The sequence below is a fragment of the Thunnus maccoyii genome, chromosome 22, assembly GCF_910596095.1.
Source record: "Thunnus maccoyii chromosome 22, fThuMac1.1, whole genome shotgun sequence".
Classification (NCBI taxonomy): Eukaryota; Metazoa; Chordata; class Actinopteri; order Scombriformes; family Scombridae; genus Thunnus; species Thunnus maccoyii.
In genome coordinates this window covers 2,803,350-2,830,167 of record NC_056554.1, presented here as the reverse complement: position 1 = coordinate 2,830,167, position 26,818 = coordinate 2,803,350, and the positions used below count along the sequence as shown (strand labels likewise).

At 38.7% G+C, this 26,818-nt stretch overlaps 1 protein-coding gene across 1 annotated transcript in view; it reads right to left on the bottom strand.

The window, feature by feature from the left end:
• Positions 1-26,818, bottom strand: part of ank2b (ankyrin 2b, neuronal) — a 215,058-nt gene that overhangs the window by 64,657 nt on the left and 123,583 nt on the right. The window contains exons 3-7 of the mRNA XM_042400881.1: positions 15,911-16,012; positions 8,646-8,744; positions 7,594-7,692; positions 7,321-7,419; positions 5,634-5,819 (exon numbers count right to left, since the gene is read on the bottom strand). Of these exons, the coding sequence (XP_042256815.1) occupies positions 5,634-5,819; positions 7,321-7,419; positions 7,594-7,692; positions 8,646-8,744; positions 15,911-16,012 (585 nt within the window). The remainder of the gene's footprint in view (positions 1-5,633; positions 5,820-7,320; positions 7,420-7,593; positions 7,693-8,645; positions 8,745-15,910; positions 16,013-26,818) is intronic.

The following is a 26,818-nucleotide window of genomic DNA, read 5'->3' as shown; positions in this document are numbered from 1 at the left end:
ATAGTTACTCAGACATTATCAGAGAATGTGAGCATGATTGCCAATTAGTGGCCCACATTTTCTTTAGCACTTCTTGACTGAGCTGGTCAGGCCCCACTTTGCCGTTATCTGTGATGTCCAACAGCACGTTGCTATAATTTTCCATTTAAGCTCCCTCCAAGTATTTAAATTCACCAGATGAGCCTCCCTACATAACTCTCCACAAGTGTCTTGAGATATATCAGTTTAATTTAAGCCTCCCGTTTCTCTGTTATAGGATGAAAATACTCAATATACATTGTAAATGACTTTTTTACCCTCATTTTACAAAATGATTTTTAAATTTAAATTAAAAAATATTAATACACAATCATGGAAAATTAAATTTCAACTTGATTAAATTATTTGATTTTAATTTAGGCATTCCTTTGCTTCCATATAGGAGCAGTGAAACCTAATATTGGCACTTATTTAACCAGTTCTGGTTCAAAGTTTATAGCGCATCTCTATAAGTCATGCAACACAACATAAATAGACAGAATTACAAGACATTTAGACAATATACATTCATAGCTGTTCCAAAAATGCATCAGCACAGTATTCATCAAATCAAAACCTTACAGGGGGGAAATGTTATCATTTAAAATAAATCAATAAACCGTACATCTCAATCATGATGTTGTTTAGAGATATTTCTAAATGTACTGAGGGTCACATATGACAAAAATAAAAGGCTCTTTCAGATCTATTGACATAAACTGAAAAAGAATGAAAATGCACACAGACAGAGTATGAATGAAAAAAATCCAAAGCCAAAATCTAAAGATAAGCAGACTATGTGTAGGACTGTGTGTGCTGGAGCGCAGACCACAGACGGCAGTAGCTTGGCCATTCCTGTCAGCCGTGCATGTTGGCCTCTTAATATACCAAACCAACAGAAACTGTGGAAACTGTAAAATGAACCAAATTATTCTTTATTTACACCATGCAGTGCTGTGGAAGTGAAAGAAACAAAGGTGGTGGAAAGGAAAAAGAAATAACAAAGGGATGGGACCGTATAGTGAAGTTGTGGACAATTAAAGGAGCGTGTGTATACCTCAGTAGTCCTATTGACCATCATCTGAAGCAGGAGGAATGAGGGAGGGAAAAATCGGTTCAGTTAGGCTTGTTTGACACATTACTGAGCTGTAGTCGGATGCACAGCAGCTCAGAGGCAGATGTACAGTCCCATAGTATACTGGCAAGTGACGTGGCTGGGGTGGGTCACTTGTCTTAAATGCGTTTTCCCAGTGCAGCTGATATCAAGTTCATACAACAAAGCCTACGGCCTTGTAAGGCTAAAACTAATGATGGTTTTCATTATAGATGAATCTGTCAAGAATTCTTTAGATTCATCAATTAGTTGTTGGTCTGTAAAATGTCAGAAAATACTAATAATAAAATCATGATTTTCCAGTGCCCTTAAGTGATTCATGTTGCTCATTTTGTCCGACCAACAGGCCAAAACCCTCAAAGACTCAATTTGCAATTATGTACAACACAGAAAAGAAGCAAATCTCACACTTGGAAAGCTAGAACTAATGAATGTTCAACATTAATGACTTAATCTAATTAATTACTTTGATTAATTAATTACGTTACTGTTGTAAATTCAATCTACCATATAAACTCCTTTTTAACAAATCAGTTCAGCACTAAAAGCTTCACTATACTTTACAATGCACCCAAGTTACAGACTCTCCACTAGAAAATCATGAGTACCTTGCCTGTTTAGTCATTATCGTTTTGGTGAAAACTTAACACTTCTTTCCAATTGTCAGACTATTCCCAACTGTCCCCAGAATGTCATTAAAGGCAGACGGTGTAACTTTTGAAAGAAAAAATACACATTCTTCCTCTTTAAAATGAAGTTGAATTCATACGGAATAAAATGAATCCTTGTTCAACTCAACACACTCAGGGGTTTTGCTTCTACAGCCTTACTTGGTCTGGCATGACCAGTAGCTTATGAAGGCTAATGTTAGCCATTGCTGTGTGACTGACAGTGTGCTGGCTCAATGACTCTTCTCTACTTATGCTACTACATTCTAACATGTCACAAATAGACATTTAAATGGTTTTGCTGCGTATTGCAACTTGGGTCTTGGGATTTCAGAAAATGGTGACATTGCTGCAGTTATGTTGGGGGAAGAAACACGAGCAGTAACATGACCAGACAGGTTGTAAACAAACTAACACTTCAGCTTTATTATCTAAACACAAGAAAACAATGTGTGTGCAAATCTACAGTAAATACATCACAGCTGAAAGGAAAAAATTGTGACCGTTCACCTTATTTTCTCTTCCCATTAAGTTTGGCTAACCTGGGTTAGCCATACCTGAGTACCTGACACTTTGTTATAAGCTGTCTGATTGTGTTTCTGCTTGTGTTTCCTTCCCTGTTGGACTTTCTTTTTTCTTTCCCATTTATAGCCGTTCTCCTCTGAGCTTTTCATATGAGTCATAATGAGAAGGACTGCATTGCAACAGCTAAACCACAAACGCCATTACACTGAATGCATGCATATACCCTGACCAGCCTCCACTGTGTTTTGTTACATAACAACATAATTGGTTCTTTGTCAAGACATAGTTGCTGTGAAAGAAATAACATTCAGGGGTTCATTTTCATCATCGTCACTCTAGCCACGTCACTTTAAGCCATTATCTGGTATCAGAGAAACAGTCACAACTGAAAATGATTCCTCCAACATCAACAGGTAACTGTATCTTAAGTAACCACCCCATCCATCCACCCCCCCCCCCATTAGTTGCATGCAGCCTTTGATATCACCACCATACAACCTGCAGACAGTGGCACACTCCATGCAGTGGACAGTGCTACACTTAGACACCGGTGCAGCGAGGTAGGAGGGGATGATGGGGGAAGTGTGTGACAAGAAGCATTTAAAGAGAGAAAGGAAAAAGAGGGAGAGACCCAGTTAGTGGCAGGACCAGGAGTGACGTGGCAGGCACAGAGACACTGAATGACAGAGAGAAAGAGAGAAATAGAACGATGCATAGACAGACAGATGGAAACACCAACACACTATACACAGCTTCAGGGGAAAAGTAAATCATGACAAGTTAGTGGTCTTCTGTCATAAACTATAGCATACATATATTTTTTGATGGATACATGGACCCTATTCACATCTGCTGTGATTGGTATCTGGATATTTGATCTGAAGAGGGAAAAATATGTAATAAATAAAACACAGTGTGATAAAACTGCATCTAATCTGCCAGACTGACTCCAGAGCTGACAGAACTAGCCAGAGTAAGTCAGATGTTATTAGTAATCTCAGTAGTTAATTTTCCATCCTGTCTGGCCTGATCCCATTCTTCTTCCATCAACTCTTCCAAACTTGCCAAAGTATGGAGTGTTTTGCCTTTCAGAACACTTTCTGATCTAGTGCCCCTATCTTGAGCAATTGCCGTCCTAATCCATTACAATTGACAGTAAGAAAAAACATTCACATGAGCTTTTACTGATCTACCTCTGCTATGGGTAGCCTTTGATTAAGTTTAAGCAACTAGCTTTCCCCAATACCTTAAGCTTCTTTTATGCAGCAACAAAGCTCTGATGCCTTGGCTAATTCTCTCAACAATATATGCCTCTCGATCCTTGACCATATTGCTCCTCTCAAAATCAGACCCCCCCCAAACTGTGCAATGCTGACTCAATTTTAGCCATTTTCCCTCTCAGCCCTAGAAACCACTGTCTCTCATATTAAATCCTCTTCCCAGCTTGATATTATTCCCTCTAAACTTTTAATAGAAGTATTACCCACTATCAGTCCCTGGATCTTATCAATTAGTAATTGCTCCTTGGCCACTGGTATTTCTCCTTCTTATTTTAAACATGCAGTTGTACAACCCATGTCAAAGAAACCTAATCTTGACCTGCTCACCCTCAGCACTTAGGCCTACCGACATATTTATAAAATATTGTTCTTATCTAAGGTATTGGAGAAAGTTATTGCCTCTCAACTGATTGCTTATATGAATTTTAACAGCATTTTCAATAACTATCGGTCTGGTTTTAGAGTACTGAGACGGCCTTACTTAAGGTGATAAATGACTTACTCCTTGCTGCAGATAAAGATGAAAGCTCCATTCTGGTCCTGCTAGACTTGAGTGTGACCTTTGATACAGTAGACCACTCCATCCTGCTACAGCGTCTTGAAAGTTGGGTTGCTCTAAAAGGGTCTTGCGTTGCATCTTTGCATTAACTTTGTATGTAATCACACCATGTGAAAAATTCACTTTGCGTTTGGTGTGAACACACCATGCTGACATGTATGACACCCAGTTATATGTCCTGTATTATAGTCCACTAATGATAACAGCCTAACCAAATTTACCATGTGCCTTGCTGATATCAAGTCTCAAGTGTCAAGTCTTTTCAAAATTTCCTCAAACTTGATGATGACAAAATGGAAATTATCTTGTTTGCCACACCCAATTCTTTCAGTCAGATAGTCTGCAATCTTGGAGTCCTATCACATAACGTTAAGCCAACTGCAAGAATTTTGGGTGTTTTATTTGATTCTGGCCTTTGTTTTGATGACGAAGTAAAGAAGGTTGTTCAGTCATGTTTCTTTCAACTTAAGTTAATTTCGAAAGATAGATCCTTCTTATTCTTTGAGGATTTACACAGGGTTGTCAATGGCTTTATTTTTTCTCGTTTAGATCTCTGTAATGCCCTCTACACAGGTATTACTCAGGCTTCCCTCTATGACCAGGCCCCTAATTATATCAAAGATCTACTAATCCCTTAGCCCTCTTAGATCGACTGGTAGTGGCTTTCTGGTCATTCCCAGAGCCCAACTGGTGACAAAGGGCTATCAGGCTTTTGGAGTCCAGGCCCCCAAACTCTGGAACGACTTACCTGCTGAGATTAGAGTTGCTAAATCTATCACTGCTTTTAAATCTCTTCTTAAAACATTATTGCTGTGGGAATTTTATTTTATTATTATTATTTATTGTACTTTATCCTTTTGTGAAGCACTTTGTAACATTGTTAAAAAAGGTGCTATACAAATTAAGTTTATTATAAGTTTATTACTGTGGGTAGAAACTTCATCGCTACTGGCGGTAATGCCAATACTACAACTACAGCTCAGCCCACACATAAAAAGTTCACACTATTGTACTGTGAAATCAGCTTCTACGTAATTGTCGCCAGCTTTCCACCTACTTGCCTGCTCTGCATAATGTGCAAGAAAAGTGAGACCATGTCATTATAAAGACAGGATATAATGAGCACAGCATGATCAGGTTGTTGATTATCAGGATAATTTAACCTAAATACAGATCACATTTTAACAGCAGATGTAAACAAGGTCTTTCCACCCAAAGAGTCTATATATAACCTCAATGTTAGTATGCTAAAACCATCAAAGTTTACATGAAATCTTGACTGGTTTTCAATGCATTACCTACTGCAGTCTGTACCTCAAATATCACCAGATCCTACCTAGCCAAATCCCTTTTTTTAGCTTCAAAAAAGTCCCTATAACCACAGTATGGACACATTAGCACAAACACGTAGCACCACATTAGCTTCCACACATGCTAACACCCGAGCTCAAACAGTGCCATTGACATACCTTCGACTGGACATCAGCGTTGTGGTCATTCTGGAGGAGCAGGGCAGCTGACTTTGTGTCGTCCTTGCGGGCAGCAATGTGCAAGGCAGGCAGGCGGACCTTGCCTTTAGTATCATTCTCCAGTAAAATAGACACCACCTGGTTGTGGCCCTGCTGAAGGGCAATGGCCAGAGGGGTGAAGCCATCCTGGGTGAGTGAAGACAGAGAGGAGAGGGCAGATGAGAGGAAGGATTGAAAGAACACATTGAGAGGGGTTGGAATTACCTGTACTATAGTGGCTCAGGTGGTGAATTCAGCATTAATGTACATTTCTACAGCTCTAAATCCATCAGTGCAACTCTCATCTTAACACAAATACTGTTTCATTCACTAGTTATCTCCAGTTGCTTCTACTTTGCTGTCTTTTGTGAAACTCAACACTTCCTGTGTATTAACATATTATTATATTATATTTAAAGTTAAAAGTCTATCAGGAGAGGTAGGGATTATGTGGATTAGCTAGATGGTTTTTAATGCAAGACATCCATGCAAGAAGCTTAGTTGACGACAGCGGTCAAAAATGAACAAAGTAACTGAGTGGAAATAACTGTAAAAACAGCATTTCTGTTATATAAGAAAAAAAAAACTCTGTTGTTTCACTGATAGAATTAGTGCTGTGGAAATTAACATTATTACATTATACTGAATTTATCAAGACAACAGGTAAACATGGAGGAAGCACTGAGTTACCGTCAACAGCAAATTAAAACAGGAACAATTAAAACAGGAGCGGAAAATAAAATATCTATAAAAAATAATAAAGCACACTTATTAAACAAGGGAAATTACACATAAAAACCTGTCTCTGATATAAACCTGTTTCCAATAAAGGCCTGCCCTCTGCAGTAAATAATGGAAGCAGCCACTGTTTTGACAATTTACAGTAATCACTACAGCAGTGGTACCTGACTACTTTTGAACAGTTACTATGCTTTTTTTGTTGCTACAAAGAAATGATAAAAACAGCTTCATTAACATTACCTGTAGTGTACAAAATTGATTTACATGTGATTGTTGATTTATTTAGCCCTAATAGAATGAGTGAAGAATAGATAAATCTAAGAGAAAAGGATGAATAGGAGGAAGAGGAAGAGTACGGGCCTTTAAAAACCACTTGCAAATTTTGTCTTACAAGGTATCAGAGTTTGATTAACTCAACCAGTCTAGGGAATGGAGAAGTATTTGTTCTTTGTCACTAGAACAAATGAGTGAGAGCTCTCTAGGCCAGATCCTAATTAGCTGCATGACGCCATAGTAGAGTCCTATGTGGTCATCTTCTGAAAACAATAGTTCAACATTTTGGGAAATAAAAGATAAACATTAATCTAATGTCTGTATGTGTTAAATTAGTGAGCTTTCAGGGTGTTGTTAAGTTTATTTTTTAATGTGAAACAGAGTCAGGCTAGTTTTTGCCCTGGCTCCCAGTCTTTAAGCTAAGCTAGGCTAACCATGTCCTGACTCCTGTTTTGTTCTTAACACATAGACTAGAGATTGATATGCATCTTCTTTTCTCACTCTCGTAAAGATAGCAAATGCACACATAAACATAGTATTAAAAGTAAAACCCCTTTAAAGTGTCACATGTACACACTTGCACACACACACACACACTTGCACACACACACACACACACACACACTCCTCTCACCTCTGTGGCTGTGCTCTGGTTGCCTCCATTCTCTAGAAGGTATCGCACCACATCCAGGTGATTCTCTTGGGCAGCCATGTACAGTGGAGTGAATCCATTCTTCAGCACACAAGCAAATACAAGAAGTTACATTTACTCAACAAAACATGGCCCAAACTAAAACTCTGGCTCTCTAACATAATATTAGTGGTGCTTAACACAAGAGGTGCTGTTGTCAAAGACTTTTTAAAAGGGCGACAGTAACAACATCACCAGCAGAGTACAGACGCTCACCTGTGACTGTGCATTGATGTCAGCTCCTCGTTTGACCAGGATCTTCACAACTTCAGCCTGACCAGCTAGAGAGGCTATGTGAAGTGCTGTGTTTCCTTTCTGGATTCATGAAAAACACAAAAGGACAATTAGAGGAAGCACTGACTTATACGATAACAACTGCTAATACAAGTTACCACACTTCATATCAGCATTTTCCCCGTCCTCATGACCTAACCTTATTAAAAGATGGTATCTTTGAATTTTTAATAGTTCAGCTGTGACGTGATGTTCCACAATATTGAATAGCTTCTGTATGTATGTTCTTATGTCTTATTATACACGTTGTGACATTGACATCTTTGGACACCTAGGAGAACTTCCCAGTGAACAAAGTTACTATAAAGCTTTGTGAGTTTGAACAGTGTTTGACTGTTCAAACTCAGTGTTCTCACTGCATGAGATCAGTTTGTAATGTTGGACCCACTGAAGGGCTTGTATGACTGAACAGGACAAATAGAACACAGTCTTTATTTTCAGTGCTGTCAACGACAATAAATGGATATAATATTCTAATTTGACATGTTTTATTCACATTTTTTCATTAAAATCACCCATCATAACCCCATTAACTAAATATTTCCTATATTTTACGCCATGGTGCATTCACAAGTTCAAATTGATCTCTTAAATTTGACACAGATTTTGTTGCTTGTTTGTTTGAGGAAAGTTGTAGGTCATGTAGTTGTAGGTCAAGAATCAAACTTGTAATCACAAAGTGTAAGGGTCAAAAACCAGAAGCTGTATGCTGCCACAACCAGCAGTTATATCTGTTATATTAGGGGTTTTAGCATAGATGTATATATATTATATAGTTGTAGGTAGTTGTACATAGTCATATCACATTAAAAAATCTTCCAGCCAACAGTGCTAAATCCAAATGTTAGAAAAACTCAAGTTAATTAACACACTAGAAATAGCTGTGTACTGTGTGCACAGCTCCTCTTTAGGAGTTTCCAGTTCCTTCTTTTCAGGAACTGAAGTTTACTCAGTGAGAAGCTGAGATATCCTACCTTTGTTGAAGAATCCACTGCGGCTCCTCTGTCCAGCAGCTCCTGGACCAGGTCCACATGGCCCTCCTTGGCTGCCAGGTGCAGTGCATTAAGACCATTCTGGGGAAAGAGGAAGGAAATGTCAGGCTCAAAGTGCAGCGACCCAACAATAACAGAGTATAAAGAAAGATCCAAATAGAAACAGGAGGGTTTACCTCCTCCTCCAGGTCCATAACTACCTGAACCTTGCTTTCATTCTCTGTTTCCATCTCTACATGTGAACCACTGCCCTTCACTCTTTCATGTGCAGGAGGGACAGACAGAATGATATCAAAGCCAGATATCAAAGTTGGGTCAGATGTTGAGCCATGTACACTGTACTACTGTCGTGCAGTTGAGCCAGTGCTGAAAATGGAGTTATAAATAGTTGTTTGTGTGCCTTTGTGTGTGTATGTGCAGGTCAAGCAAACATCTTCTTATTTTCCATTCTAAGGTGTTGTACTGATCTCTTATAATCAAATATTGTTATATTTGGCATTGATTTGTGACAGGTGTGACCATAAATAGATATTGGGAATTCATTCTAACATAGCACAAGACCCAGAAAACCATTTCAAAAAGCCCACAGAATCTTGTCTTTAAAGGAGGTATATTTCATCCAAATGCCAAAATACTATTTGACAAATGACTTCTCCTAAACCTAATACATGGTAATACAAACTGGTGCTTGAAGTTTCAAGTTGTAAATCACTCATGACCTCTATTAATATCTGTATTGGGCTCCTGGGTGTCAGGTGCTGCATGGTTGGCAGGGAGAAGGTAAGAGGCGCTTGCTCGGATGCGAGATGACTCACAGACATCATGTGAGGGAATAAACTTGAGATAGATGGAGATGGTTGATGAAGTAATAGACCTCAAGTTACGACGCTTCTGTCAAACTACTGTTTCCAAGAATTAACGTTCATACTCAACTTTTTGTAGAAAGGGTTTATGGAAATGTATGGGGTGCAGCTGTGGAGCGACATTTCAACGTACTTTTGGTTTTAATAAAGTAAACTGGATTTATGCTAATTTATGAGACAGAGGCAATAAGCAAACAATTGCCAATTTACACATCTAGCAGACACAGAGCAACATGAGCATTAATTTGGAGCCATACTTGTGTCTGCCTGCCCTAAGTCCGATATTCATTCTTTTCAGCTCTGTTTTGGGTCTCCACCCACTTCTGAGAAAAATATCTGGCTGTTTAGCTCCTAGTTGTTCCACTTTCTGCTGAAAACATGCTGCCAGCTGCTGCTGGAAATGATGATGAAATCAAAGTTTGTGAGCCAGAAAACCAAAACAGGCTAAAACAGCCTTAAAAGCTCTGTAGCTGAGGGGGACTGCAGTCAGGTTTGATCTAAATATATTGATCAGTGTTGTTTTAAATGTGTAAGATTTCCGAAGCAGTTAAACAGCCAAAGTGCTGCTCTACTAACAGCCTTCCATTTTCTTTCATGCCTTTAAGCAGCAGTGTGGAGGTGAATATAGGGCTCGAGGTTCCCCTAGTTTCCCTCTCCTCTTCTAAGTGACCCAGCACTGATTCAATAACCCTTTCAGCAGTCTGAGCATTAGGTTGCAGTTTGAAAAGAGCCGCTGAGTCGATAAGTAATTTCCTCCGTGACTGCCTCATCACACAGCCCCCAGGGGCCGACAGTCCCACTAGACTCATAGGGTCCCTACAGAGGCACCCTGTGGGATTCCAAAGAGAATGAATGCTTGTGCTAGAATCAGCTGACTGTGCTTGAGTTTGCATCGCTCTGAAGTACAGATGCAAATCAGAGTATGTATTTCAGTTTACATGCACCTGCTTTCCCCTAGCTGGCCTTGTACCACCCTAAAATTAAAGCCAATGTGTTGGTAACACTGTATCTAAATGACTTGTTCAACGAACAGAAGAGTGAAGCCTTTATTCTCTTTATTGCAGATGCTATTTGTTGTGGGGTTTTCATTTTAAAAGGAGAACTTGCAAGGCTTTACTGGATGGCTAGTCCATATGGACAACTGATCTATGCCTCTGTGTTCTGTCTTGCAATTGGTATTTTTTAAGTAAACACTGGAAACACCATAACTTTCACTTGGCTTACTATGGTCAATCATGGCTGAATTAGAATTTATTTGAGAAATGACAGCTGTTCTGGAAATGTTGCCAAATTTCCATTAAAATGTGTAAATTTAAAGGAAAGAAATATGCAGTATCTAACAACTCAGTTAAAGAGTTCACTGATTGATCCGGCATACATCTGGTTGACTATAGTTGATTCTCAGTGGATATTTTGTCAAGTTTAACCTCATTAATATCTTAATATCTAATATTAATATCTGAGAGATTTCTTATGTTCTTGCTTGGCCTTGGAAATTACTTACCTGGGTCCAGGCTGTTGTCCCTGGTTAGAAAAACATTTTTGTAGACCACTACAGAGCTAGCTATCTGGCTTCACCAATAAAAAGAAAAATGGCGACAAAAATGGTGATGAGCAATCATCTACAAATCCAAAAGATAAAGATAATACCTAAAGTACCTTAGTTTAAATAATGAAAATAAAATGCAGGACACTATGAAACAGCAGGACGGACCAACCAGTAATGCCACCCTCTCTGGCTTTTGTTAGACACGTTTCTTTATCTCAGAACAAGCATCAGCAGCCTGTTTGAAGTAACACCTGTCACTGTTCTCCCATGAGAGAACTGCAGATATGAGACTGCAGAGATGAACGAGTTCCTGTGTCTTTTGTCCCAAAGGACAACAACAGACAGAGTTGGATGTTGGAAGAAATAAAGTTAAAATTTTAACTCCATATTCTTCCATTATGGTCAGGGAGGAACTTTTTTAAGTATATCCCACATCTCAAGTATGCTGCACGTTGATTACTTACAAATTAGTGCATTCTCTGTATGCAAAAAACACATGTTCTGATTAGTTTTCAGGTTTTTTCTAATATGGAACATAATGGCCTCCACTCCCCCACAACCCTCAGGAGCCCTATTCGTCTTTGTACACACCTCATCATGTTCTCCATTCACCTCCAGCAAGGCACTAACCTCTTTATCATGCACCATGGCCTGTCCGCCCACTTGCCCATCCATAATATCTGTTACCTCATTCTGTCAGCCCATATGAACAATCACTTAGGAGGCGATTCCCAATTATCTGTTAGATCTATTACACCATGCAGCGATTTTAATGCAATGCAAATGTGATGTGCTGGAAATCTAATACAGTAGTAGTGGATTTGTCTCAGGGGAGCGAGCCTGTTATTCTCAGAGTAAATACCAGTTCATCAGTGCTGTATGCTGTTGTGCTATAATCAGCATCAGAGCAACGGCAAAACACTCATGCCCATTATGAAAGTTCAAAGACTCACCAGCATTTTCAGGGAACTGTTAAAGGTTATTGACAATTAGCATGGTGCTAAATTAAAATGTTCTGCTCAAATAAACTCACAGATGAGCCAAAAAATGACACAGGGAAATGCTATATAGAACTACAGAATTATTTGTTCTATTCCTTGAACCATTAACTAGCATATAATAGCTAATAGCATATAACTATCAGCTTTGGGGTTACAATTTATGGTTTTAAGCTGCATTATTTGATTTACTTGGCCACTTGGGGGCAGAGAAAACACAATATCTGGGTTATTATTAGCTTAAATCATAAGCTAACATGCTAGCTATAGCAAACAACTGCATATATGCACACTTAGCAGACAAAAAGCAACATTGGCATTCATTTGTAGTCAATTTAATGTCCACCTGATGAATGTAAGTCCAATATTCACTGTCCTTTTAATTTTGTTTTGGTCTCCACCAATTCCTGAGAAAAATAGCTGTCTCTTTAGCTGCTATATACTCCATTATGTTCACGAGCTAGTCGCTAACTTTGTCAGTCTGCTGTTTGGTGCTAAGCAGGCAGTGGTTCCATCACAGTAATGGAGCCATTAAAGTCCCATGGGTGTCTTTTTGTGCAACTGTAGGTTTTGACTGATGTTTCAAGTCTTTTTTATAGAATTGAGTGATAGCTGTTTGCACATGTGTGTGTGACAAAGACCTCAAGGAGCTCTCACTATCAAACATATCAATAACCTCTTTACCATCTGACAACTTTATGTACAGAGTGGAAAAGCCTACATTTTTTATCTTAATGGTTGGTTTCCCCAAGTCTTAATGTACCCACAACAACACTGGCAATCATTATTGATCATGAAAATCCACTCTGAAATCATGTACAAGATAGAATTTTGAATAATGTAATTATGGCATTTTTGGACATACACATCCATCCACAGAAATGACCGCGTTCATGCACAGTAAAGTCCCTCTCTGCTTTGCCATTTGTTTGTGTGTCTTGTGTCTTTGTATTTAGGAGAATGCATGCACAACATTGGCAGAGAAGATTTGGCAAGTTTTTCATGGGCGCAACCCACATACTCAGCTCTGCTGCTCAACCCACAAATGCATGTTCCTTACAAATGTGGAACCATTTAAAAGGGAAATTAACAGGCTTTCCAACGGTATATTTATTGCCAAGAAGCATTGTTACAACAAAGAAATAATCTACCAAACACAAATTTCCTTACTTTTTGTGCTATGTTTATTATTTAGCTTTTGTTAAGGCCTTAATGTATTCTAAAATGGATTAGTTGGCGGCTGCTTTCTATTCAAAATTTGAACTGCCATTGCAATGTGTGTAAAATTACACACTATATTCAGTATATTGAATTAAAAATCCACTATGTAAAAGTGCAACAGGTCGTGCCTTGTATTCCAGCAGGGAGGCGTTTGTAAAATGTCACACAGATCTATTGCATGTCCTGTTGACCTCAGCCAATTAGGCTATTGTTATTCTCTTTGTTAATTCAGGGCAGAGGAACTAGTGAACCAAACTAAATGGATAACCACAACACCAAACATCTGGGAGTAATTTGATGAAAATGATCATAATCATGATCTTTTCAATTTGAGGCAATTTGCTGCCTTTAGAAATGCTACTCTCTGACAGCAACATTACCACAACAACAAATCTGAATTCACACAAGTGAAGCAGTGGAGACACTGCAAATGAAGAGAAAGATGTCAGTTCTATAACATAACATTAGTTTAGGATTAGGCTAAGTAGGTTGTGTTTGAATTGATTCGAAAGAGTTATGTATTAAATCTTGTTCATTCGAATTTGATTTTGAACTGACAACTTTAAAATAAATCTGGTCAGCAGTACATTTGGTGGATGGAGTTTGCTAAGTTTTCGTTTTTTTTTAAACATTTTTAAGATTTCAAGATCAAGATTTCAAGATTTTGAAACCTCATGGCGACTGAGCAAACTCCAGCTGCCAATGAAGACCATGAGAGGTGCTTGAACCCCCCTTCTTTTTTTGGTATTAAAAAAGTTAAATACAACATTTAAATAAAAGTACAATTGCCTCAATAAATAATGAACTTTAATGTCATGATTGATGATTGATATTTACTGTTTACCTTTACCCATCAGAGAAATTCCTCATTTGCATTTTTGTTTTTTGCCAACCTCTCAAAACTAGGTCAAACTTTACTTGACAGTGGAACAGAAACATAGCTTGAGAGAAAGACATACAAATACAGGAGCTCAAAATATCATCAAGGGCACAAGTAATGAACATCATTCCAACCACATGTATGTAATGACAAAAAAGTCTCCACACACCACAGAGCCACCAGCAAATCTTACATTACCACTCCATGTGACTTTTGTGTACCAGGCTGGTCATTATGACTGTTGCCAGGACAGGACTGTTGACATATCAGGTCTCACTGCCCCCGTTCGTCCATAGCTGGAATGCTAATGGGCTTAGAGGAGACTAGATAATGAGTGGCCTAAATAAAGAAACTCTCTCTTATCGAACACAGTCTTCTCCCTTACTGGGATGTAAGAATTTAGTATGTGTAGGCTATATGCAGATTAAAAGCGTAAAACATGAGCAAACAGCAGAAAAGAAGCAAATACATTCTGTGGATTTTTTCAATAATATCGAAAGCATATGTTTACTATCTAAAAGTAATGTTTGTTTGCCACCAGTTGCTACATAGGTGTGAAAAAAGTCCCACCTTAAAATTTCAACTCCACATTTTCTTGTTAAGGCAGCTGTGAGATTACCACTCTCTGATGAGCGGTTTGAGGAAAAAAAAACACCCTGAATGTTTTTGCACCTGTGTGCAAAATTACAGTGGGCTCAGCCAGACTTTACGCCTGGATCAGTAGTTACACACATGGAAATAATCTGGCAATGAGTGACTAGCATGAAGCTACCTCACTCAACACAGTGTATGCCAAATTGTTTGCAAGAACCACTGGACTCACTTAACAAGGAAGTTAAAGCTGCACTATACAATATTTTTATATTAACAATGAATAAAATGATTATATAGAATGTGAAAGGTGCCACTCATGGTGAAGAACACACAGAGAATGATCACCCAACTCTGCAGGTCCCCTCAGATCAAAGGTTTTTAGCCTCTTTTAGATCATTGATTTGGTTTTATGGCCCAGCAATTCTAGTGCAGCAGGCAGCTGTTTTCTGTAAAAAAGCTCTGATAAACCCACTGTACACTATGCCCAGCACCAAACAGCAGACAGAAAAAGTTGGTGAATATAGTTGAGTATTTAGTAACTAATGAGTCAGACATGAACTTCTGAGAAATTGGTGGAGACCAAACCAGGGCTAAAAGAAAAATGTATAATGAAATTCTTGACAATGGAGACCAGAAACACAACTTCAAGTGAATGCTAGTGTTGCTTCATGCCTGCTCGATGTGTAAATAGGCAACTGCTTGCTAATATGTTCATGAAAAAGTATAAGGTGACAACACTGTCCATCCATGTTGTGTTTTCAGTCTGTTCCCAAGTAGCCATCAAAATCAATTAGTGCAGCAACCAAACCTCACTGTGCAAGAACGTTTAAAACTCACTATTTCTTGTAACTTGTGTTTTTCTTGAGCTTGACCAAATTCTTGGCGTGGAGGACAAATGTTAAAATTAATTATTTGGATCAATAATATTAGTAGTTGGTATAGGTTTATACTGTAGTGTCCTGAAATAGGCTTGTAGGGAAGCCTCCCATCATGTTTACAGAAGTGTTTCCACTTTTGCCACACTCTAATCAAAGTACATCCTATGTCAAAAATTATTTTTTTGTATATTGTACAGCCTTAGTGTAAGTGGGTGTGTGTGGGGGGTGCTGTGTATTATGCAGGTCATGTTCTCTGTCTCCTACCTGATTGCAGGTGCTGATGTCCACCCCTCCTTTCAGATATTCCAAAACCTTGTCGATGTTCCCTGCCCTCGCCGCTCGCAGGAAACTGGTGTTACTGTCCGACTGGAAAAGACACAAAAGAAATACATTTTCAAAATCACGTTATCTACATAATGTCTAAACCATATGTACATTTTGTCATTGGCTTTCAAGTAGTATGATAATCACATAATTTAGGCATTCAAGGTGAATGAGTCACATTTTTGATCAAAGCAATCCCTATTTAATTGATTTTAAATGATAAGTGAGTCATCTTCTTGACCTTTTGGCAAAAAGCCATTAACCTGACATAGAATCAAACACAGCCAGTCTCTGACCAAACACTCTGCTCTGTACTTTTTAAGCTAAATCTCATTCCAAGAAATGCAAAAGCCTAAAATAGATGATCTGAGGATGAACTAAGTGCACAAAGTTTTATGAAAATTTGTAATGAAAATAAATAAAATGATGTTCATCTGTCTGAACCTTTATCCCACAAAATAATCTGTAGTACGTTCTTTTTAAGTGGTTCAGATTCTATATTTGACACTGACCTTCACAATTGCTCTTGGGGATTTCAGCTCTAGTAAATTTGCCATGCTGTATGGAGTCCCACAAGGATCCATTCTTAGACGTCTAAAGTTTATTCTGTATATGCTTCTGCTTGGCTCTCTTATCAGCACAACAGATGATCAGTTTACATGACTATGCAGATAATACACCACTCTACATATCACTATGTCCTGATAGTACATATCACTATGTCCTGATAGTATGAGCGCTTTTCCGTCACTGTTGCAACTGAACAACAAAAGGACTAAACTCCCAGTATTAGGTGCAAAGTTTCAGAGGCAACAGGTCTGTGCTTACTTGGAGTCCCAGTCCCTTTGCACTGACCAAGTCAAAATGTTGATGTTACTGATGCTGACCTGAATTTCTAATTAGCCCATCAGCTGCATCTCCAAAGCAGCCTTCCATCATATCCAGAATATCTCAGAAATCCAATGTTTTCAATCCTAGCTAGATTCACAAACACTTGTCTACGCCTTTGTCATCGGCACACCATATTACTGTAACACCCATCTTCTCATTTATATACATATACAGTATATACACACACCCATGCGTACATATACATACACACACATATGCACACATGCACATCAATGAAGAAAATCAAACAATAGAGTCTATATATTACAAAAGGTTAAGTTAGAGTTGGTCCAGGAAGAGTCATATATTTGTGGAAAATTTGGTTTCTTAAAGGTCTAAATTTGCAATGATCATAACATCACAATAAATCATCTACAAAAACAGTACAGCCATAGTCAGCCATATACGCTTTTCCTTTGTGCACAACGATGTGTGTGTCCGTGCTTAGTGAAGGACATGTCCCCTGTTTTTGGATGCTGAGAGAGCTGCAGTTGGAAACAGACCAGGACTATAAGGAGGCAGAATGATTCAGCATTTTCCTCTTGGTGCGTTCGCTAAAGCTAAATCCTGGCTCACACACAGCTTGTTCAAAGCTCCCAGCTCTCTGCTCCTGCTGTGGAAAAACACTGTGTGATGCTTTTTTATACTGCATTCAAACTGCATAACCACCTTCAACAGGGAGGTCAGGGGTCAGCGACAGTGTGTTTATTTTTGAGCTGAGCAAAGATCTCTTATTTGCTGCCAAGGTCGCAGTTTGCCTAAAATTCTCATTCGCCAGCTTTTTCGGATATCAAAGTTGAAGTGTGGTCTGTCCTTTCCCTCATCACAGTCTGTCACTCAGTAATCTACAGCATCAACCTGCTCACATTTTCTGGGAGATCAGAGTGAAGGATGCGGCACTGATGATGTATAAAATGAGCAGTGACACTGCAGCAGCAATGTCTCCTTCATACACATACATATAGCTGTGCTCTGATGTTTGTGTTTGACCTGCAGTCAGCTGCTGTCTGGCTGCTGCAGAGAACTGCACTGCATCACTACCTATCATACCAGAGCTTTCTGCACCACAGATATAATCACCTCAAAGGACTGCATTGATGATTCTCCATGTTTTACACACACTGTAAATTTTTAGGTTTACATTACAAAAGTCAACTTGCAGTCAAGTCAACTTGAAGCCTGTTCAAGAAAGTTAGAGCAGTTGTATACATGGACCGTTTTAGAAACTGTCCTTGTTGTTGTGATCAAGGATGATCTGTCATCTAAAATGTGTTTTACACCAAAAAGTATTACATTCATGAGCTTTTTGTTGGAAATTCAAACTATGAAAAACACCCCGTTAGCAATCAGGAAAGGGCCCTTTGGCAACATGCTTTTTGGCCTTTCAAAAGACAGGTAGAGATGACAGGTAATAAATCAGAACATGTATAATTTCAGTTGATATTACGCAATTTGCAATAAATCTGAACCCAATAAATTTGGAGCTTACCAGGTCCCTGGGGGTCTGGGGGCCCTGGGTATTTCCCTGGCATTTAGCTCTGTTGGTAATCCATCCTTGCTCTTTAGACAGTGTTACTATCAGATAAGGTACAAGTTTATTGCTTGAAGTTACCATTTAGTGTCACTTTCAGTTCCTTAAGGCTAGCAGTTTCCCCCTGCTATCGCAAGTGTTTGCGATAGACTAAACACTTCCTGGCCTTTTCTCTGTACTGGATGCACATAAATGAATATGATTTCAATCTTGTCATCTGACTTCTGGGCGATTTCACAAAATGTCAGAGTACTCCTTTGATAAAGTGATCACATTGTGGGCTTGATCCCAAGTCACAACTCTAAAGGGCAACGCACACTGGCGGCATATGACACATGTCATAACAGCACCCTTTTTATTTTTGTAAGCCTGTATAATGTCAGCATCTTGACACACGCCATCACCGGTTGATGCGTGTTAACTTGTTGGGATACACCACTGTTGTATTTGCCAGCACTGAACTGCATCTACTGTCCAGAAAAGTAGCAGTTTTATCAGTCACTACCCCAATCGGCACATCCAGTGCACATGGCCATTTCAGCTAAACATCTGTCAGGATTTCTGACACCCACATCAAAGTTTGGACACGCCATTAGGTGTACATATTAATTATATGTTACTGTATATATTACTTGTGTGCTGGTACATTGTTAGGCATAAGATTGTACTGTCATGGTTCAAAGTCTACCTAAAATATAAAAGGAAACTTTTTGGATAAAATAATAGTTTTCATCCTTGAAGTGGGAAATAAAAGGATGATGCTTTATTTTATAGGCCATCATTTTCCAGTAATTTTACAAAGTTTCCTGAAAAGAACGATTTAATCTGGTAGTAGTCATAGTGATAATAGAGAGACATTTCTTAGATAGTTATTTTAATTAGAGTTTCGTTAATCGAGTTTATAAGTAGTTGTCGATTTTCAGAGAATTTTCAGTGAAAGAACCGTTATATTTAACTAAAACATGCAGATGTAATTGATATAATACAGATATAACATAATTTAATTGCTTAATAAACAAACAAAATGTGAAAAATCTAAACAATTCTTCTTGATGTCTTGGAGGGTGTTGGGGGGGATCCTGGCTACGGCCCTATTAAGGCTCTAAGTACTGTTTTTTTTATTTTGCTGCTTATTGTTGAGTTTAATGTTAATTTATTAAGACTAAAATCATGGAAAAGTCAAGCAGTCTCAGTTACAATAAAATAGAATAGAACAGAAAATAGAGTAAGCCATGGAAAGACTTATTCATACAATCTCACATAGTCTTACAGGGTAAGCATTGTTTTCTAGGAGCACTGTACAAAGCAGCCATTACCACAATCAGGCCTGTCTGATAATATCCCCACATTCCCTCCAGAGTTGACGAGTCATTATGCAAGACCTTGCCCTAATCATCTCTCTGCAAACTGGCGGGTTGCTATAGTGGCACTCAGACCAAACATGACTCTCAGACAAGTGAGTCTTTTGAATGGAAAACACTTAACATTGGAGAGAAAGGGAAAATTGTGGCAGCCAGTGTCCTACAGAAAATGTTTCATAACTCCTGGTTATAAGAAGCTTAGTCAGTTTGTCACTCTCTTTGATGGGGAACTGTTTTGAATGTGCTGTGCAGATCAGAAAAGCTGCTCTGACAGGTCTTTCTTGGGGTGAGTCATGTTATTGCTGGCAATAAATAAGGATAGAAATTAGAAATAAAAATAAATAAAGGAACCTTAGTCAAGATGGAGGTCATTGCGTCTTTCATCAGTGTTTAAAAAGAAACATCAGGATGGAGTTAAGTGAAATAAAAAGTAGCACCAGTATGTGTCAAGCATACAAATGTGATGTGGGTCCTTCTGTAACAATATTGTGTCTAGACAGCCACGTTACTTCAAAACTTCATCGAACCTTCCAAGCGTGACAAAGCACAGCCCTATAGCTCCTCCACCGACACATTACATCAAACATTCATTTACAAAGTCACTATCTTCATCTGTGGAGTGTGACGAGCTGTATCAATAATGCAAACCCCCCCCTAACACTCTGCGAGAGACCAGTGCCCAGGCTGTGAGCATCCACACCCCTCCCATTTCACACGGAGAAAAGCACTGCCCTCCCTGGAGGTAACCATGACAACAGGGCTTTCTGTCTGTCAGCAGAGCTAGCACAAGTGTGAGCAGAACACATGAAGGACATTGCTTCCTTTAGAAGTGCCCATCAACACAGCCTTATGTCACAGCATCATTCACATGTGAGATATAACAGCTCATTATGTGTGTGTGTGTCCAGAGGGTTACGAAAAACTAAATCATATCATAGTTTTTTATATAAATCTCAAATTGTGTGAACAATTATTGAGGAAAACGCACACACACCAGAACCTTGAAGGATTATTATAATTTTTGTGAGACTGTCTTGTTTGTCAATTTACCATTTAGCTATTTAGGTAGCTACATCCAAATCATCCATTTGTCCACAGTACCTTATTGCTCTGATGCTAACACACATTAACACACACATTATAGCATTAGGCAAGTATATGGCTAACATTTGTATGGCCATACAAATACTAACTTATTGCCAATGTTAGCTTATTGTTCATATGGCTAACATGTTAGCTTTTGGAACAATAAGCTGGTAGTTTATCAAGTCCATAACTAAAACAGTTGTTTGCTTAACAGTTAGCATGGAGCACTGGAGCTATGCTAACATTTTAAAATTCACTTGTTAAAGCTGCATTAATCAATTATTTTAGCTGTATTCAACACAGAAAATTATAACCCAACTCTGTAGCTCTGTGGTGCTTCCTAGCCTCATTTAGCTCATTGTTTTTGATTTTACAGCACGGTTCAGTCACACTGCTCCCATAAACAAGCAAAAGCTGGCAGTTGTTTTTAGAAATCAAGGTATGGAAAAGCTAACTCACTGTACAATACTAGTGTACAGTGAGTACTAGCTAGTATTACCTAAGGGAAGCTAAAAGGAAGTGAACTTTAGACTTATATTTGTTAGTTGTTAAGTAGTTAACCAGTACCATAAATGTAACCATGACCTAACTTTAAACTCTTCTAACCTCAACAACTTAAGAGGACATTTAGCCCAGATAAGAACAAGTGTAAGAAGACACATACACACACAGTACTGTAGGTGGCAACTGTGTCAATTTGATTGAAGGAGAACATTCTATTTCAAGCTGTCAGGACGTAATAACATTATCTGTGTTTACTAGCAACTGCACCTCTCCCGTTGGTGCAGGCTGTGTTTATGTGTGTGTTTCTGATATTAAAAGCTCTTTTGGGTTTCCCTGTGCACATAAGTCCATGAAGCAGTACACACTCACAGTGTTAGAGATTACAACAGCACTTCAATCAACACAACCGATACTCATTATAACCACAAAAAGCCAAATTTAGCCACGTGAAAAGCTGCTTTTCTTTTTCACTCCCAAATGTTGACATTTTGGAGGTGTGAGGCATTCACCCCAAGCAAAAATAATGACATATTATAGATCATTCATACTAAGTAAAAATGGCCTGTTGTAATTCATCATCCTCAAGTTGACATATCTGGAACTCCTGATATATTCAACACATTCACCTTCCCTGTGCTTCCATCCTCTTCATTAACATTATGATCAATGTCAGATGACCTGCATACAGCAATACTGAGCCTCAGAAGACAACTTGGAAATGGCCCTAGGCTGTTTTCAGCCAATCAGAGCTGCCCCTTTGGACCTATCAGCATACAGTCCATCAGTGCAGGACCAGGAGGATTATGTGTTTCAGCTAAATTTAGATGTTAATGCAAATAGCTGAGGGGGAGCATCTGTGTAGTTGTTTAATAAAACTGTAGCAACACCGCATCATAAATGTATATACGGTAAGCTCACTGCACATACCTATATATTATGTAATGCATATTATGTAAGGATCATAGCTCTCTTACTCAATATATTGTATGTTATATTCTGACAGGACATTACAATTTCATAACCTGACATATAACAAGTCTTTTAAACAAATGACTCAAAGTGTATTTTTTCATGACTGTTAAATTGAAGACATAGCAGCTGAATGGGGATCAGCAAGTATGAAGTGATCAGAGAGAAACCTTTAAAGTTCCAATGAATTCCTAGAGGAGTTGTGGAGAACTTCAAAGCTGCACATAACTATATCAGTGTAAAAACAAGGTCAAAGGTCATAGTTCAGGAGTCCACCGGAATAGACCATGTCTAAAAACAGGAGGTGGGTGGGATGTGGGATGAGTTGCTGCACAACATCAACGTCATAAACATGATGTGGGCAATAGTGCCCGTACAAATGCTTTATTTTAACATATGCAAGTGGAAATCTGGTAATGCAAAGTGCAAAAGAACTTTCACTGAAGTGATATGAGACTAGAAAACTCTTTCAAGTAGTGCTGCAGCTATCGATTATTTTAGTAATCAAGTATTCTACCGATCATTCCATCAATTAATGGAGTAACTGGATGCTATGCTAATGCTAATGCTGACATTAATGTTACCTTGTGTTGTGTCTGCTCCGTGGACTGGATGCTTTCTGCTGAGATGCTGAAGCATTGACATTGTGCTATTGTGGTAGGCTAGTTCGGTTTTACACACACTGTACTGACTTTTCATTTTGCTTCAGCTTGAACTGATCCCAACGTTTGGACATTTTGTCTGTCTCTTTCTCCATTTTGCAATCCGTAATTGAGTTACTCGGGTCTGTAACTGTCATCACTGAATGATCCCCTGCAATTCTACATGAGTAGATGTGTGTAGCTTTGTATTTTGTATAATGTGTCCTGTGTGGTTTTTGCTTTGCACTGTTTGCTATTGTGCTGTTTTATGTTTTATTTGTAAGGGACTGCAGATAAAAAATTAGCTTTAAAGCTAACTCTGGTGCAGTTCATCAAATGTTAACATTTATGTTTAAAACTGTACATTGTCCCAATAAATACAATACACACATTTTACTTGCAAATGTAAGTACTATTACAGATACACACCACATTAACCACAACACAAGGGTTTGTGGGTATGAAGAGGAGGATCTTCATCTTATCATCAGCTGTTGCTCATGCTCGAATGTCATGTTCAACCTCAGTAAATTTACCTTTCACTGTGCTGTTACAAACTACTAGTATTCATATAATCATGGAGAATGCTATTTCCCTCATTTGTCTGTTGCAGTGTGTGTATTTGCTTTTTGGCCACTTTGGTCCAGACTATATCATGACAAAAACTTTATGGTTTTGGGTGATTTGTCAGCTCAGCTGTTGGATGGATTGCAATATTTGATTTTATGGTTCTCTAATGTACTACAATGAATACAGTGCCCCCCTAACTTTTATGGACTCTTTATTGTTTAGAGTTTGCTGTCATTTCAAAAAATAAAGGAACACCAAACTCCTCAAAAATAACTTCAATCTAGGCCTGCAACTAACAGTTATTTTCATTTATTTTCGTCAATTAATCTTCAGATTTTTTTGTTACTCAGTTAATTGTCAGGTCAATGAAACACCAGTCCTTCATAATGGCCTGAAGCTCAAAGTAATGTCTTCAAATTGCATGTTTTCACCAACCATCAGTTTATAACCCCAGGATATTGCTATACTATTATATACAACAAGTGGAACCATCGAGTTTGGTGTTTTGCTTGAAAAAAAAATCTAAATGATTAATCAAAACTTTTGCAGATTAAGTTTCTGCCAATCAACTAATCATTGCAGCTCTACTTCAGTCATTATTTCTGGACTCATTTGTTGCTTATTGGGCTGATGCTGAAGTTAGCTTAGACACTTTGAGACAATGATTTTATCTGCTTAGAGGAAAAACTGTGATATTGTGGTGAAAATTACAAATGAAGCACGAACACCTACACAGAGTGATTAATGCATCCTATCTCCATCTCTTCCACCCTCTCACCAGGGACTAACATCCATAAACACCAGTGTAAGTACTGTAAGTATCCACTGGAGTGTTTAGCAGCCAATGTAACATACAGTACAACTGTGTCGAGTCAAAAAACTGAGGGCAACGGGTCGATATGTCTGACTTCACCACATACACACACACACACACACACACACATGCAAACACTCACTCACAGACACATTGTGTCTGTTTCCCCGCCTCAGTAATGAAGCTCAGCTCTATTTGTCACACTGCTCTGCTGTTATATAAAAATACTGTTCTGTGCAGCTTTAATTTGCTTGTATTGTTAACGTTCCATTATTGTAAACTGATAATGATGGGGAAAAGCTGGAACAGTTTAAAAAACTGAAACTATTGGTGATTTTTGGCGGATCTGTTATCCAAGACACGTAAACAATTGGAGCCGTCAAATCTTATGAATTAGTTTAGTTTATTGAAAGGTTACTGTTCATCAGCTAAATTTAGGACGTCAGAATTTCCCTTCAGCCCTTGAATACGCCAGCAATGACGACTCTGCAAAATATTCCTTGAAAGATGTTTACTGTGAAGAACAATCTCAAGCAAGTTTAATTCTGTGCATGTTGATTTTTGTACCAAGGTATTAAATCAATATAAAAACATATAGTATGTTTAGATAAAAATGGTGGCATTTAAGTTTGCATTAAACATGTAAAGCCACCAGTATGGTCCTATCAGACATTTACATTCTTATGAAGCCCTGCAGACAACTTCAGGTGATGCTGTGTGCATGTATTTGTGTATGTTGCCATGGCCATAGTGCCCCTAATTAAATCAAGGTTTATTATATATTTATCTATTAGAGTTCTACTAGGTAGCTTGAGATACTCCACTTACTTTAAGTTCCAGTCTGATAAAACAAGGCAATACTATTACAAAACTGCCACTTGATTCAAAAGACCATTTATTCAGAAACAAGCTTAATATTGTCACTGACACATATTTCTAAAATGTGCTCTAGGAAAAGTCACACATCAGGACTCAGCACTTGACTAAATGACTAATATGTTTACCTTGTATTCCTGGTAGCACTGCAGCAGCAGCATGCTGCTAAAGTCATTATATTGCTTTTCAAATTAGCCGCAAGGGTCCACATGCTGCTATGCGGAGATACTTTAGGAACAAAAATGTCACACTGGCCTTTAAAGAGAGAGGAGAGGGAGCAACACTTCACCCCATCCCACACACACTTACACACAAATACACACACTTCTTAAAAAGCCCAAACTCACACACCTGGGTAATATATTAATACTTGTTGATACCTATTGCAAGTTACAAATCAGTACTGATTCTTATGTCAGAACAATAATTCCAAAGCAGCGTAGAACATGTTTTCATTGGAAAGAGAAAACTACAGAATGCATGCAGGTTGAGCAGCTTGTTCATGACAGCTACAATGAACAGGTGTCTTCAAGATTGTGACCAAAATAAAAATAACTGAAGATTTTAAAGCTAGAGCTGACACTGACTCCTTAGTGCTTCAAAGATTTTGCTTAAAAAAGTTACTCAAAACCTTTCTATCTGTATATATCTCCTGAAATTGGACTACAGGCTGCACCTGCCAGTGTTGGGTCTTACCAGCATCAGTGGAGGCTGCAGAGGAAAATGCTCCACACAGTAGTAGTCTGGCAAAGCATTCTGGTCCAGGTTAGACTGGCTGCCTGCCGCCCTCAGACCCTTGTCCGAGCCGCACACCTTACACATGGCTGCATTTCCCATGGTGCAAGGTATTCAAAGTCTATCCCATCAGAACATAGAAGAATCTAAGTGAGTGCATTTAATCACTCTACTAATCCACTCCCTGTCTCTACTTCCCCTACCATCCCCCTAAAAACCTTACAGGCTACCATCCAGGGGGACAACCCCCTCAGTCCGGGCCAAACCCCACTTCTCTTTGGCCTCAGCAGTGCTCCTGTCCCGGTTGCACCTCTTGACTGGACTTGCCTCCTCTTACTACTGCCAGCACAGTGCTTGCTAGCTCTTCCTCATTGCTAATTCCAACTCCCTGACCATTGACCACCACCCCCCCCATGCCCCCTCACTCAGCTATTTTTACACCCACCAGCCTAGCTATGCATGTGGAGAGAGAAGAGAGAGAGGGTGGTCGGCAAAGGGCAGCATGTCAAAACAGGAAGAGGGAGGGGGCACCACATACACACTGGACAGATATGGGCCAATAATTGTTGTAATAATTTGTGATGGTGGGCAATGGTGATGCATAAGTCAAACGCATTTATTCCAAAAGAGACAGTAAATGTCTACTTGAACCTAAGATGATAATAAAAATATGTATACGTATATCTTATCTGTCATATCTACACAAAACTCAACAACTCAACAACTCTGGCACAATACACATATCTAAACTTGCCATGTTCCAGGACCCATGTCCAGGTCAATCACGGTTTTCATCCCTAAATAGTGCTCCTGCCCAAAGAGCCAATGTTGCTGTGATCTATTGGTCTACATGTCAAAATAGATGACACC